Source organism: Monopterus albus, unplaced genomic scaffold (genome assembly GCF_001952655.1).
Source record: "Monopterus albus unplaced genomic scaffold, M_albus_1.0 scaffold50.1, whole genome shotgun sequence".
Taxonomy (NCBI): Eukaryota; Metazoa; Chordata; class Actinopteri; order Synbranchiformes; family Synbranchidae; genus Monopterus; species Monopterus albus.
In genome coordinates, this window is record NW_018127930.1 from 2,875,925 (window position 1) to 2,892,686 (window position 16,762).

Sequence of the window (16,762 nt, forward strand, 5' to 3'; positions counted from 1 at the left end):
CTTTCCCTGCAGAATGAGTACACATTACCCCGCCCGCTACCTGGTGCCTGGCTGGGAGATGTGCCTACCATCCATTAACCCCGTAAAGGAACTGCTTTGGATGGTGCAGCAAACCACAATGAAGCTGGATCACAGAGACATATACAGAGAACCCATCTGGATCCTTCTCCCATTATTCGCATTCAAGAACACACTAACAAGGGTAACCATGGACCAAGACACAGAGGGGATAATACTGTCTTTTCTTTTTTTTTTTCCTTAAGATTTTGTAAAGTCGTTTTTGGTCATCAACTTTGCTGCATTTCATCCTGCTTCATCACAACACAAATCCTGACTTCAGTGGTTGTGGAAGTGCAGTCCTATGGTGAACAGCAGAGCCTTGGGAGAAGACTCATGAGCACTAATGGATGGTTATAACCAACATGGGAGCATACAGTATAGACTATAATAGCTGATTGTTTCCATGAGGACAACATGGCTTTGTTTTAAACACAGTCAAAGGACTGTACAAATTCAAGAGGCTTTAAGAAGTGTAAACTGAGCAATGAATTATTAATGAAAATGCACTGAAGAAGTAGCTCGGACCACTCTGCTAACACAGCTGTGTATAATTTAAAGAGAGTTTGCATATTTTGATTCCATATAAAGCATCATGTTATCACCTTTCAATACTTAGTTCATTTTTTAAAGAAAGTCTAATCAAAGATGGAGTAAATGTGCCTCACTGGAGCAGGAAAATTATGAAATGAGTCGCTGAAAGGGAAATCTGCTCTATCAGTTGGAAATCACCTGCAGTCAGCACTTGGAAGATAGTTTGAAGTGTCTGAAAAGTTGCCAGAGGAAAGCAAACTATTCCCCAGCCAATGATTCTTGGTGAAGTATGTTTGTTTGCTTTCTTTAAAAAAAAAAAAGAAGTTTTTTTTAAGTTGTTTCTAATTGCAATCAAACCTCGACTGTCTAGTTTGGTTTGGAGGACAGACAGGGCAATCAGAAGCAAAAGAGGGAAAAAGCTCCTATTAGGGGTAAAATGTAATTTTCTGAAATTATAATGTTGTTAATGTTGTACTTTATGAATATGTGTTTCTGCCATTTTCAGCACCAAATACCAAAGAGCCAAATGGAGCAGTTCTGACTTTTGGCTCTCCCAACCATGGGTTATAACAGATCTAGGATTTGTTCTTTTAAAAGTAATCCACAAACAATGAAAAGAAGCCTCAACTCCTCCCACGTCCAGCGGTGCTTTGTTACCGACCGTGCTTTTTTCATGTGTGTGTAATGTGTATGTCTTTGTGAACAAATGATCTTACAATGACAGTCTTCGTTAGGAAGCTCTTGTCTGAAAGATAACTTTGGGCACTGCTTTACATTTTATGGCTTATGTTGAATACATGCTTTACTTTTCTTACAACAATCACCCCTGTCTTTCCCCTCTAAGAGACTGCAGATGCTGCTGTGTGTGGTTCTGCGTGTGCTTGTGTTTCATCTGTTATGAGTTCTTAGTTATATTTGAGATGCCCTGAGTTGTGAATTGTCTGTTGCAACCCTCCAACATAATCTTTCTACTTCAGAAAATGATAAATTTCTATTGTAAATTTCAGCCCCCCCACCCGAATTTGTTGATATTTAGTAAACAGCTGTATTGTTTGTTCACTTTAAACAGTATGTTTTATAATTAAAATAATTACTTTATTGGTGAGCAGTATGAAGTGGTCAAATTAAAATATTCATTAATCATTCTTTGTTCATGCTGTGTGTGTGTGTATGAAACATTTTCATTGTGTGTGTGTGTGTGTGCGCACACTGTACAGTTAATAAGCTTGTACCATGTTCCATGTCTTCATTCACACCTGTTGAAATCTGTCCTATTTCCTGCAAATCAGCAGTGACAAGGCCGTCACATCAACATTAGCCTCATTAATTTAGAGAGCAGGACATTGATCTCTGTTCGACCGCTCTGTTCATGGTGCCACTCACTGCCGGCCCCACCAGCTCTCTAATTACACTTCTTGTGTAATGTGTTGCATATCTCAAGAGGGTCCCCCGCTCTCATTGAATTTGCTAGTCATTCACTGCACTTGGAACATGTCAAGCTGTCAGCTCAGAGGTCCAGATGGCCACCCTGCCCAGTGCTCCCTGTGGTATTTTCACACACTACTCTCTACCTATCACCCCCTACTACAGTATACTGTATCTCTTCCTTGCTCATCTTGACTTCTTCTCTGTCAAGTGCCCACATTTGTTTTGTTTTTTTTACTACCTGCCAGTATTTATGCCATTTTTGGTTGCAATGAAATGTTAATGGTTTTCTGTTTTGTGTTGCTCAAAACACTGAGCTTTACATTTACTGTGGCTCTAATTAAAATGCTGACAGTAAACTCTGTTGTTTCTTTAAAATACACTTTTCTGTAGAATTTGTCATTTGTCAAAAAAATGCATTTGAAGACCATCTGCAAGGGTCCATTTTATCAAACAAACAAATTGAGAAAATAATTGGCAGGTTAATGAATAATGAAAACTAGTAGTGGCATGTGAAATACTTCTTGCAAATTCAGTGAGATGGCTCTTTAAATACTGTGCCTTTTTTCTTGCCATACATATTGTACATCTCTGTGCTTGGTATCATTTGCTGTATTTCTCTGACTTCCTCTCTTTCCTTTCCGCGTATCTGTATTATCTTCAGCTGTTCTCCATGATCTCTGTAACTCAGTCTCCGTCTCAGGTGCTGCATGTGCCATGGTGGCACAGACAGGGCTGTATGCCTGAGAGCAGACATCATGCATAATTCATGTAGCTCGAGCTCCCTGTTGACCTGAGTTCAAACAGTTGGCAGTCTATAATGCTTCCACAGAAAGACCCCAGGAAGAAGATGTTAAACTATAAGAGAAATACACTGATGTAAGGTTTAACAAACCACTCCCATGACATTGTAAGCACTGTGACTTTCTATCTACCATCTCAGACTGGACAATAAAGGCCCAGTTTAAAGTTTGTGAACACCTTTGAAGCAAACTTGAGACTTGAACAAAGATGAAATTCAATTGTAAATTTAAAAAGAGAGACAAGATTATCTCCTAACATTATATTGATTGTGATTTTATGGCATGTTACAGTGAAGTTCGTAAGAAATGCAGCAGATGAAAATGTCAAACCTGTAACGGAGAGACACATTTCAGGAGAAAGGATGTCTAGACATACCACACTGCAGTAAGAAGAAATAACAAATAATCAGCAACCTTTCAGAGCCTTGATATGTATTGTTTGATTCCTTAAAGATTTTTCTGATTGTTCAAGGTGCTGAAGAAACAGCAACCAGTTTGATTCTTGTGTTTCTCCTCCTCCTGGTCTTTGCTTCAAACAAATATGTCACTAATAGCTTAGCCTAACCTCATGGCAGCTGATTCACCAACAAATCACTCATTTAATATAGGGCATGTTAATTTGATTTGACTTTCCAATGCAAATGTTCATTTAGGAGCTGTTTTTTCTTAACAGCAATGCAATGTCTGTCTAGGAATAACTCCTAATCACTCATAACATCATATAATCTCTAACTTGGAATGCAGCTCACTGGGTGGCTTTCACTTTGATTATGACTCTTGGCGCAATTAGTCAGAAACTGTTTGGGAGAAGTGAATTAGAATCTAAAATACTAAATTCCATCATCAAACGAATGACAACTAGTTATGTAAGCACCAGTTTAAAAAAAAAAAAAAAAAAAGTCACATCATTGCTTTTGCAACCCACACCAGGAGTGATGCTCAACAGATCATCTGCTTCAGCCATCTGCTCCTGACAAGGGGGGCTGCAGGGGGTTCTTGTTGAAATCATCTCTGATACCATCATCACCAACTGTTGGTCTGATGTGTTCTCCTGTTTCCTCCTCCTTTCTTAAAAGCTTCAATCAGGATGAGCAAACAGTGCCATGGAAACTAAGGAAATGTTTGCATTTTGCCTGGGTATCAACTGATTCTGAGAATGCAGCCTGTGAAGCGTGTCCCAGTGCTCAGCATTCAGAATCAGAATCAGCTTTATTAGCCAGGTGTGTCAGACACACGAGGAATTTGACTCTGGTACATCGGCTCTTAATGTACACGTACATATCCCCATGCAAGGGGCAAGCAAACAGTAAACCAGTGTAAGGCTGTGTAATATAACCAAAATGAGCAGTATTAACAAGCAACAAACAGTCCAAACAATGCAAAATAAGCAGTATAAACAGGCAGTAAACAATGCAGACAAACAAAGGAATGTTCATTGAAATGAGATAAATAGGAATAAAAACAGAATACTTCAAACAGGAGACCTGTACAAATCTGTATAATCTGTATGATGTATAGTTACAGGTATTGCACTGAGGGTTATTGTCCAGTCATACTGTCGTTGGTTAAGTGTTCATCAGAGTGATGGCCTGGGGGAAGAAACTGCCCCTGTGCCTGGTTGTCTTGGTGCACAGTGACCTGTAACGCCGTCCAGAGGGGAGGAGTTCAAACAGATTATGTCCAGGGTGTGAGGGGTCTGCCGTGATTCTCTCTGATCCTCCTTTTGACCCATGAAGAGTACAGGTCCTCCATGGAGGGCAGGCTCGCACAAATGACCTTTTCTGCAGTCCTGACTGTCCACTGAAGTTTGCACTTCATCGAAGTGCACGTTTGTAACCTCTTCCACCAACTCTTAGCTTTCTGAGCTGCAGTAAGCTAAAGGAATAGTTCCTTCCCTAATGTTTTAAGAGCAATTCCAAAATGAACAAACCAGTGAGCCGGAAAGAAATTAGTAGGCAATCCTATATTTTATTAGGCTAATTCATATAGAATCAATTTAAGTGAATGCAGATACTGTATTTGGTGACTTTGGACCCCATACACACACACATCAAACTCAGTACAGCAATGTTGGGAAGTGACAGTGAACTTAATTCCTACAACTGCATAATATACAACTACTATATATAGCAGAATCTACTGCCTACTGTCCAGTACCACCGGCCTCCAGTCCACAAGAAAGCATCTCTAGCCGCTGCATGGGATACACTATACCACTGTGAACTGAGATAGATAAACCCAAACCAAATAAACCACCTAATATGCAGGCTAAGACACATCTGCTATGCAGTAGATAATTATCAACCTACAGATAAAATCTGAAATTCATATCTCAGAACTGAAAGTGTGGTTTTATGAAACGGCATACAGTGTTGATAAGGAGGAGATAAACATCAATAGCCTGCGTGCCTATAACATGTAGGTCGGCCACGAATGCAGCTGAATGTACTGTAGAAGTTTAAACTGAACCGGAGCTCAGCAGTTTTAATGCAATTATGAAATGAAGTATAGTAACACAAGCTGTTGCATAAGCATGTGGCTTTAAGTTGAAATGTTTTTGTAATGTTTAGCTACATATGAAGTGTGTGGTGAAAGTGACTGTGACTACCTGTCCTTTATGAGATTTATTGATTTCCCCTTGAAGCTAATAAGACAGGGAAATAATTATGTCAACAAATTGTGAGCACAGCAGCAGTGAATTTGCAATAAGCCAATAGGAAGCAACACTCAACAATGGATAACTAGTGTAAATACACCATGGTGCACCTAATAACTCACACAATCAGAAACACAGAAACAGCACATTACAATAGAAGTCAGCACCATGAGAGTAGAACACCCACCATGACACAGCAACATGCTAACGACACACAAGGACTCAACAGAGCCATCTGATAAAACACATTTACACATGCAGCATTTACTTTAGAAAAATGAAACACTAATCTTTGCCATGTCCCCCCAGATACCAGTTTGTCAAAAGGGCTAGGAAAACTCAGCTTCTTACATAAAGTGCCACTTAGATGATCATCTGTCCACTGAAGAGTCCCCTCACAGAACTATAGTAAAACTGTTTGCAGGCTAGCTAACTAGCCTAGTAATTCTATTAAATGTTGCTACTGTAACAAACCCTGCATTAGGAAGTAGGGGTGTATCCCCATGTCCACTTTACAGTACACAGCATGGGGAAACAAAATGTCACCTGTTCCTGTGACTGGTTTTGCGCCATGCTTCTGAACCACTGCTATCTTGTTGTTAACTTATCACTTTACAGACAGCAGCTCAGTAAACACTAGTTTTATTAATCATACATGTTCATATATAGTCATATACACAATATACACACACAATTTAGTGCAACACTTCTAACTTAACATCTGCATTTCTGAAGCTCAAAATGTTTCCGTTTTTGGTGAAACTGTCATAAATGTATAAATTCAATTATATGTTTATTATTGAAGTCATAGTTACATGTGGTGTTGTACTGGACTACATTATAATCAGAGGTGTCTCTATATTTTTGCCTTCCCCAGCTACATACATGAGAGGGTCAGAATATGAGGAACACAGTGCCAGCCACTCACTTGTGCCCTTCACTCTATGCTGTTTCTGCCTGCATTTTACATCCTGCTACTATGTCTTGGACTGTTTCAGAGGCCTCTTTGTACAGTCTGCACCTGGATTCCTGTCTGATGTGGAAGACCCCTGCTTCGATTGATTTGGTACTTAGTGCCTGTTCTTGTGCTGCTATGATCAGGGCCTCAGTGCTGTCCGATAGGCCAGCCTTTTCCAGCCACTGGTAGGACTTCCCAATGTCAGCCACCTCAGTTATCTGTCAGTTTTACATCTCATGCAGGGCCTTATCATGCCAACTCTGGTTGGTCTTCAGTCCCTGTCTGTTGCTGTCTCAGACATTCTCTTATCAGCTCGTCTCTGGGTGCCATCTTACTGATGTACTTCTCAATGCTCTGGATTAAACTAGGACAGTGGCCTTGACACTCACCATGCCCTGTCCACCCTCTTTCTGGCTGGTGTACAGTTTCTAGGGACCTCTGGTGGAAGTCTCCATGTATTGTGAGAGGTTTCTGGGTCTCCATGTCCTCCTGTGGCCAGTTCACTATGCCAGCAGGGTATCTGATGAATGGCAGGGCATATGTGTTGATGGCTTGAATCTCATTCCTCCCATTGAGTTGGCTTTTCAGGACCTGTCTTATCCTTTGATGGTACTTAGACACTGCAGCGCAACAACACTGCTGTCTTTCTTACCTCCTCATCGTGGTTCCCATGTGACTGTGGGATACCAAGGTATTTGTGGGTGGTCTGTATGTCTGCTATGTGGCCCCCTGGTAGTTTAAACCCATCAGTCTTTATCGCCTTCCCTCTTCCTACTATCATCCTACCACACTGCTCCAGTCAGAATGATATCCTGATGTCCTCACTGAAGATCCATGTTAGGTGGATCAGTGAGTCGATGTCCCATTCGTTTTTGGCATGCAGCTTGATGTCATCCATGTACAGGAGGTGGCTACTTTAATATTACCCACTGATATCAGTTTGGTATGATTTATAATAACCACTGCTAATGGTTTTGGTTCTTTCTTGAGGTGAATATATTGAGCCTGTAAGGACAAATTAACCAAACGAACCTGGTATCCATTATCTTTCTGTTATTAGCTGATGTCTGGATGGTTTGTTGCTCATTTACCTTGGATATTCGTGATTGAGATTATCATGCACATTCAAAGTACATCTTGTTAAGCACTGCCTCTGGACAATGTTGTGTGTGTCCTCTGACATTATTGCTGCTCTTCGGGGTAACGGCTGTCTGGAGCATTTCTCTATTACAAAATGATTTAAATTGACTCAATTAACTTTAGGACTGAATTTCATTAGGGAGACTGGGGACTGGGATGTTTGAAATGAGACTAGAATGATTAAAATACACATGAAAAACCACATGGAAACATTTAATAAAATGATTGCATACTGTATTATTTATTCCACATAAATGAAAACAAAAGAATAGCTTTGTCCAAATAAGAACAGGATTGTCAGTATATTAAAGTTGAAAACACGGGTAATCAAAAAAAAAAAAACACTTGATACTCCAAAACTGCAGACCAACTCATCATACATGTCCAACACAAACATTAATACATTCACAGCCATGCTGACTGCCATAAAAATACTTAGTAATGAAGACATTTTACAGATGTGATTCAGGAAGGGCTCTACCACAGTCTGGGGCTTGAAACCTCAAAAGCAAGACCTTTTTGTGGAATGACTAAGAGTTTTCTTTGAGCTGACCTAAAAGGTCTAGGCCATTGAGCCCAAACAAGCAGCAGAAACCTTGCAGTCAACACACAGTCAAACTAGGAGTTGGTGAAGTGAATTACATATCATGTGTTAACAGCAGCTGTAGTCAAGACATGGACAGGAAGCTAACAACGCTGTAGGGAGCATTGCATCCAGGTGGGAGGAGATGCAAGTATGAACACTTTTATTCAGATGAAAAGTAATTCTACTCTGTAGGTGGTCATAATTATGCATTATTAACTTTTTTCATTACTTGATTTTACATTTTCAAACAAAGCACAAAATATAAGCTACACTGTGAAACAACATACTGTAATACACATTATGTGATCAGGGAGAAGAAAAGTCTAACTAATCTAATTTAGTGTAAATCATGTCTAGCACCACTGAACATATTTGATTTTTCTGGCATATTTTAGTGCTTCTACCATGTGTAAACTCACCAATGATGACACTGGCCATATTCTCAGATCCTATGGTAACAATATCTCATCTGACCTTCAATGCAAGATATTATGTGCCATCCACTGTGTAATGTTTCATTCAATTGATTATATGCTAAAATCTAACAGGTTTAAGGAGACAGAGAGCTATGTGTTCTCTACATAGCAATGATAAGTTACCACAGTGAAATCAATGAGTTGTGTCTCTTGCAGGAGGTATACTAAGGATAAATTAGACCAAAGATTGAACACTGTGAATGATCAACTGGGGCATCCTATAAAAGATAAAAGGCTACTACACTAGATACAATATACTGTTCGGGTGTTTCTAAATCCTACTTTAAGATAAGAATTCCAATAATTAGAAATGTTTAATAGCATGTTGGGATTCAGCTTTGAAGGACCCTGGGAAAAAGACTGAACAAACACTGGAGGGAGGCAGCATCAGACAGAACAGATCACAGCATCATCTGGGATGGGGGTCAAAATTCTTGTCCAGGAGTCAGTGGGCAGCGGGGGAAAAGTAAAGGAACCCATTCGTGTCCAACAACAAAGAACAACCCTAAGGCTGGGGTTAGAATGCCCATATACTCCTCATATATGCCAATTTGTTATCTTGTGACTGAACTTCTACTTTTAGCTCATGAGATGACTCCTTGACCAAAACCATTAGTTGATGAAAACTGTGTGAGTGTGTGGCTGAAAACTCTGACCAGATAAATGAACCTTAAATTTGAGATTATTTTGTCACAGTTCAGTCTTGACCTTGGGGCTGTCCCCAAGGTCAAGACTGAACATCAAAGCTCATAACTGCAAAAGAGAATTGGGAATTAGTTGTAAGTCCATTATACATAAGCTTTACCATGGTTTTTAGGGGAATTATTGAAAAAAAAACAACAACATATATACAAATTATTTCCATACTCACCATGTCACAGACCATGATAGGGTGTTAGGGTGTTAAATGCTTACAGTATACTGTGTCATGCAGTACACCTATATGGAAACATCTGTATTTGTTAACATGATATTAAGTCAGATCCCAATACTGAGCCAAAGCCGCACAACGTATTGAGTATCCAAAAATATCCTATATCTGTTAAGAATGTAGAGCTCAACAAACATGCAAATAAACAAAACTGTGAAGCTGTAAACATCAAATTAAAAATTTTAAATGGGTACAACACACTTCAACAAATCCTCCAGCCTATGCAACCATATTCTGTGGGTTGCTGCCCCTGTCCTCTGATATGACCCATAACTATTTCATGCATTAGGATAAAGTGCAGTCACAATTTTTGATATGTTACACTTCCAGATCTGTAATACTAAGTGTGCTATGCAATTTTCCATAGGCCAGATGGTCACTAGACATCTGACAACCTTCACAATGGTCTCAGAGATGATAAAAGAAGCCAAAAAATGCACAATATGACAGTGTTCTTGGCTGTGAGCAGTGCTCCTCCTCAGAAATTCACTTTGTGTTGGAATGCATCCTGATGTTTTTGAAATGTTTCTTACTGCTGCATTAGCAACTTTTGCATTTGATGCACCATAAATTCAAGGACTAATATTGTGTTACATTGCTTTAAAATCCATCCACCCATCCACTTTCTATACCGCTTAGTCCCAAACGGGGTCAGGGGGCGCTGGAGCCAATCCCAGCCAGCTGCGGGCGAGAGGCGGGGTACACCCTGGACAGGTATTGCCTTAAAATATTCATGAAAAATGATTGCCAGGCCTGTGTTAATGCTGACACATAGGATACTACTAATTGGTGCTGACTTTTCATATGAGCCACTTATAGTTGCATTTGTAATTGTTTGTATTTTAAAGTGACAAACAAACAAACAAACAAATAAAAACCCCTACATGAACACATCAGATCAATAAAAAAGAAAGTTTTATGATTATCTTGTTTAATCATGAAATCACTGATCAGTATCTTTGATTACATGCTTCCCTCCAAATATACACTAATTAATGTACATTTTAGATCCACCAATGAAATATGCTAAAATTTTCAGTTTGTGTAGGTGGGTGGGGGCGGAACTCCAAAAAGGAACCTCACTTTGTGGGATTTTATCAGCACAGGTAATAATTAGTGTGGCACAAAGGGTTCAACGTAAATTGAGAATGCAAGCAGCCTAGCACCGGAAGTGGACAGGACTTTTCAAAATTTAAGGCAGGCCAGCTGTAAGGTAAGGCGCTGCAGTACTTGAAGGTTCAGGTTCATCCAGGCTATTACAGAAGGAAAAAGAAAAACAGCCATTTTTAAAACTGTAACTAATAAACCATTAGTTCCAGCGAAGCTAGCTAACTCCTTAGCGGACAGGTGCAGCTCGTTAACGCTCCTCCTCTAATCTCGCGTTGCTTCCACCTGTACTACTGTCACGGATTCACTGATTGTCGCGGGATTAGCATCATCTTCCCAGCAGCAGGACGGATCAGGTATTCATTGGGATTGTGGTAGGAACTTGGTGTTCCACGGACTGAACTGAGTTATTACAGTAGGATGGTTTGTTGAACTGTGTCAAATGGTCTTATGTATTTTTGTTCTGTTTTTCGGTTGCATAGATCATTAAGTTATTTGATACGTGTTGTGTTTAACGGAAAAGAGTGAGCATTTAATCCAGTATACAACCTCTTAAAATTCCAGTTTGTTTATATTTTTTTTTCCCTGGTCTGTGTTAGTTGGGGTGGGAAACCTGGGGTGCATGGTACATCCACCTAATTCATAGATAGTCAGCCTCCTCATCGAACCTAGTTAGGAAACACCCCCCCTTCTCAGCCTGTTAGCTACGCAGGGAGGGTTACACTTGCTTTACTTCTTGTATCCAGTGTTGTTGCTGTCCTTAGTGCTGAATCGTAACTGTAACAAAGTACAGTAGTGGTGTGTAGTGTAGGGGGTTTTCAACTAATTGTGAGCCAGTGACCACTATTCTGATTCAGATGAGGACCACTATTGTGGGGTTGATGGACTGTGGGGCACTATTTTAATCCTGAAAGTCACCTTGGCTTTTTTAATGTTATATATTTGCATAGGTTTGATTATTCACAAATAATGAGTAGTACATGGAAATGTAAAAAGAAAATGATTCCTGTAATGAAACTACATTATCAAATGCGTGGTCAAGGGCCACCTACAGTGCAGCCAGTGGGCCACAGACCACTGGTTGAAACCAGACACTAGTGTAGTGAATGCACAGGCAATGTGTATTTGTCTTTGTACTGTGTTGGTGTTCGTCAGTTCTGGTTTGGTCTGAATGCCTTTGAGCGCTTGGCGGCTTGGTCATTTCCTCTTGTTCATTAGCTTCCGAAGTTATCTACACTCTACACCTTGTTGCTCATACAGTTTGTGTTATGCATGTATCCCATGCGGAAACTTGAGTGGAAATCGGGTTGTAATAATTGTTCTTGCACCAACACTACACCATATATAGTGGAGCTACTGGCCTTGATGTATCTTGGATGGGCTTAAATGAAACCAGGGAGACTGGGCAGCTGTTCCAGTGCAGGCTAGCGATAACAAAGACAGATAGTAAGCCACGGCACCAGACTACTGTTTGGTGATCAGTAGATGTTAGAGATACTCTCCAAGAGAGAATTGGGGACTGACAGAAATCCTTTCAATCAACTGTGCAGTCAAGTGATAACGATTAACTCACTTTCTCTGGGATCATTTCATTTTATGATTGAAATGAACACAGTCTACAGTCCTGACAGTGTGACCTCCTTTGTTCACCTGAGAGTTGGCTAATATTCCTCTCAAACCACACTCAAAGGATCATATAAAACTGAATTGCACAGCTAACCTTTGTAAAGTGATTTACCTGGGTAGATAAATTTATCACATGGCATAGACAATTATAGGCCTATAAATTTTCCAGACACAAAGTCACCATTTCCGTACTAAACGCTGATACAGTTTTGCAAAAGCCTAGATAACATTTTCAGCAGCTAACCCTAAACAATGTTTTAACAATATCCATGCATTGCAGCTCCGGTACTGATAAGGAATGGGCAGTGGTAGACATTTAAATTGCCTTGTTAGAGTGACTGTGGTTAAAAATGATTATCATACATTTTTGGTCTGACTCGTTTGACGTCCACATTGTTACTTTTTTTCCCCTCACTAGATAAAAAACACTGTTGAACATCAGCTCTGGGCAGTTATTCATGATGTGGAATTAGGCACAGTGGGCATACTTCCAAAGAAAATGTTAACTAAATCACAGCTGCAAAGGCAGCTGCAACAATGATTCATTAAGTTTTCAAAACAGCCTCACAAATCAGTTTGCATGTTAAACACAGCACAGCTGCTTTGACAAAGAGGCTCAGAGGCCATACAGCAAGTAAACCCTTGCTAACATTAACTGAAAGGCACTTGATGGATGTTTGCATCACAGTAGTAAATCAACTCCTTGGAGAATTCATTTGAAACAAATAACCAATATAATCATTGTGCAGTTATCATAAGCACCTGTATCTCTAAATATTAATCAGCATATTAAATAGTAGCATATGATAGAAAGTCCATCTGCTCAGCTTATGTTTAGTTCTGAGAAAACATTTGTGGTCAACAATATTGATTTGCCAAACACTAAGGCAAAGGCTGCTACAGGTGGATGTAGTATTTACAGCAACATTACTGTTACTACACATGTATTTATTGGACATGTGATGGTACAAGATGCAAACAAAAACACTGCACTGTGGAGAGTATGATACTGTAGTTTGGGCTTTTAAACTCTCAGGTGATGATTATTGGATTCTACTCTTATCTTAGGAACATCAAACCAATGAAACTGTCTTCTTTACTGATCTGTTTTGAAACATTATTTCTGTTGCATCATGAAATGACTTTGTATTATGTCAAAGGATCTATGCGTGTGCTTCTTATCAGAGTGAAATGGCCAGAGAACTGAAAATATTGTCTGATTGCAAGCATTCAGAATTTCTCAAAGTGAATGTGGTGAAATTTGAATTATTGGAATAAAAAGAGAACTCAATTGCACTGAACAATGACGGAAGAGAAACTGACAAGGCAGGCTGCCAGTCTCACAGGTGGGTACATTACTGCATGCATGCCTTAAGCTACCAGTGACATATACCAAAGGAATCTCTGAGCAGCACTCTGGAGTCCCTGCAGTAGCACACCCATGTGTAGTACCTTTCATCTGAATAAGGTCTAGACCTAAAAACAAAGTATATGGTTTTTTTTGTTGTTTTTTTTTTATATTCCATGAAATTTGTTCAGAAATTTGGATCCCTGTCAGAGCCATAACTGTTTTGACAGTCAGTTAAAATGACCAAATCAGTGACCAAATGGTGCAGAAAACTCGCATGTTTAGAGATGTTGTCATTGGCCTTGACTCAGCCTTAAATGGCTTAAATGAAACCAGGGGGAACAAGCAGTTGGTTCAGTGCAGGCTAGTGATAACAAAAACAAAGAGCAACCCATGGTGCTAATGCAGTCACAGGCTATTGTCCTGTGATCAGCGGGCATTTGCGATACTCTCTAGGACAGATGTGGGAACTCACAAAAATCCTTTCTATCAACTGTGCAATCAAGTGGTGAGGATTAAATCGCTTTCTCTGGGACATTATCACTCTGTGACTTTTTCATCCATCTGATGCTCATTTGAATGTTTGTTGGTGGTTTTGTGAGCACACAAATGCGCTTGTAGCCTCTAAAGCAGGTTTTATGACTGTCTGGGAAAGAATGCAAGGCATGCAGTATGAAAGCTTAATTTTCTCACAGCCAACTGGTTCCAACACAATATGATTGCTCTGAAGTAATATGCTTACAAGCACAGCCTGAATTTTATGGTCAGACTTTTCAGTGTTAAAAAGGGAATTTCTTTCTTTATGTAATGCTATAGAGGGGAAAAAAAGGATAAAAAAAAAAAAATATATATTCTGAAGAAATATTGCAATTTATAAATGAAACCATGATAATCAACACAACTCATTGTTTCGAGATCACTTAAATTTAGTTTGCATGTTCTAAATCAATATTATTTTTATATTTTATTATATTTTTATCTTTCTACATGACCCCAGCAAAAACTGAACTGCGCTTTCATTCATTCTAATATAAATCTAATCAAGTGATTGTTACAGTAGGAATTTGTTCTGCTTGGTTGTTGAAAATGCATTGGTCAAGAAAGTTTTAACTTTCTGCAAAGCATTTTGACGCTGGGCCAGTAAGAGAGCAGCACTTACGGTTAATATTGCAATGACCACAGCCTTTCTTGTAGACAGGTATGCGAATATAAATGACTGTGATTGCTGGTTGGGACCCTTGACAGTTTGATTGTACCGCACTGCTTCCTTTTCCTCCTGGCTCAGAGTCATGGGGCGGAGTTCAGCCAGTACTTCGAGAGCCGCCCGCTGTCCAGCTTGTATGGCGCCGCTCATATATCCACACCACTCGGTGGCTGTCTCTGTTCCAGCCCAGTGGATTCTGTAAATTATGAAAATCTGTGAGCCATGTTCTAAACACTTAGCTTTTTAAAAAAAAATGTATTTATTCTCCGTTCGCGTAATTACATCCCTTTTAGCGCATTTATACAGTGTCTTAAGCCATTACCACTCATTGGCATTATCACTTCAACAGAGTAGGCATCATACTACAGCTGTCCTCTCTGATGAGCTGATACAGTGTTAAGTTTTGCTCTTTAACAAGTCTCTGTTGGATTAGATGCTCCCAGTCTCTGTGCACTGAAATTTGCAAGTACATGCTCAGCAAATAAGTTTGATCCTGTTTAACCCTGTAGGGGTTTCTCACTGGAAAAGCACAATAATGATGTCTTTTAAACCTCAGGGCTCTTCACTTAGTTGGGGCACTGGTGCCCATAAATGAAAATGAATAGCAGCACATCTGGTTTTTTTTTTTTTTTAAATACTCTAATATTAATAAACATTTTCCATAAAAAATGTAACATTAAAAATACTGCTTTCATATTGCACACAGGCAAAGTAACTTAAATGGGAGATGCTAAAGAATTTTGAAACATGGGACATCACAAAAGACTGGTGTGCACTATGCATTTTGAAAACAGGGTTGGAGTTTGATAACATTTAATCCAGTATCAAATTATTCATTGAATTAACTTAAGTTGAGATGACTCGTATTTTAAATGATACAAGTGACTATCACCTGCTAAAATTGAAATGCTGCTAACTGGATGTTGTGTACACTGACTTATTAAATAGTTTTTAAAAATTCAATTTTATATATAGTACTTTTGACTTGGAATGGCTCAGCAGAACACATCTGGAGACGCCATCACATATAGACTTTGGTCACTGATCATAGTTTGCTTTGGAGGGAGACAGATGTGAGAGAATTGGGATGGCCACAATTGGGTTTTGCAGTCTGCTCCACTGGGCTGATCATCAAAATCACCCCTCTCTCTCTCTCTTTTGCTCACTCACTCACTCACTGACTGAACAGTTCGGCTACATACAATTATCCTTGTTCATAACAAGTTGCTATGTTTATCATATAGGCTACCAATAGTGGATGACAGAGTTGAAACTGGCAAAATCAATTTTGATTTTTATCACTTTTCTGCATATTTATGCTTGTACCTTTTATAGTAATGAGTATATCTTGCCAACTCGAGAAATATGTTTCACTAACCCAGTGTCCTGTGGCTCTTTCAGACTCTACACAACCATGAACGCTTCCAGCTATACAAGGAGGGTTTTGTGTGTACTTGTGCAACAAAATGTTTTGTCCAAAATTTGGAAATGTGACACAAGCACAAGTGTTTCATGCATTTCTGTTAGGGGTGCTAATGCAAATACTGTACCAACACTCTACTCTGAAATCTCAAAACTGGGCTGTGTTGAAATCGTTCGTGTTCATCAAATGCAGGCGGCAGGAGGTCAAATCTGTAAACTATTGCGTATAAGACTATACATACCTTGTGCAAATTAATTAAAACAAACTGAAATTTCTCATCTTTTCATCGATAGTCGTGAATTTATGCAGGAAAAAGTTATAAATTTACATTTTTTTTTTGTTCCTTTTTCCCAAGGAGATGTTCTATCCATCCATCCATTTTCCTCCGCTTATCCGAAACCGGGTCGCGGGGGCAACAGTCTAAGCAAAGATGCCCAGACTTCCCTCTCTCCAGACACTTCCTCCAGCTCCTCCGGGGGAATGCCAAG

The 16,762-nt window shown here is 39.4% G+C and overlaps 3 protein-coding genes across 4 annotated transcripts in view; 2 read left to right on the top strand and 1 right to left on the bottom strand.

Annotated features, from left to right (window-relative positions):
- LOC109960826 (leucine-rich repeat transmembrane neuronal protein 4-like) overlaps positions 1-2,328 on the top strand; it is a 50,215-nt gene extending 47,887 nt beyond the window's left edge. Inside the window, exon 4 of the mRNA XM_020601205.1 lies at positions 13-2,328. The gene's annotated coding sequence lies outside the window, so the exon portion shown is untranslated. The remainder of the gene's footprint in view (positions 1-12) is intronic.
- An 8,204-nt stretch (positions 2,329-10,532) lies between these two features.
- Positions 10,533-16,762, top strand: part of LOC109960731 (coxsackievirus and adenovirus receptor homolog) — a 68,806-nt gene continuing 62,576 nt past the window's right edge. For both annotated transcript variants that reach the window (XM_020601022.1, XM_020601023.1), the window contains exon 1: positions 10,533-10,779. The gene's annotated coding sequence lies outside the window, so the exon portion shown is untranslated. The remainder of the gene's footprint in view (positions 10,780-16,762) is intronic.
- Positions 14,594-16,762, bottom strand: part of LOC109960730 (probable flavin-containing monoamine oxidase A) — a 39,408-nt gene continuing 37,239 nt past the window's right edge. The window contains exon 12 of the mRNA XM_020601019.1: positions 14,594-15,047. Coding sequence (XP_020456675.1) covers positions 14,699-15,047 — 349 coding nt within the window. The 3' untranslated portion in view covers positions 14,594-14,698. The remainder of the gene's footprint in view (positions 15,048-16,762) is intronic.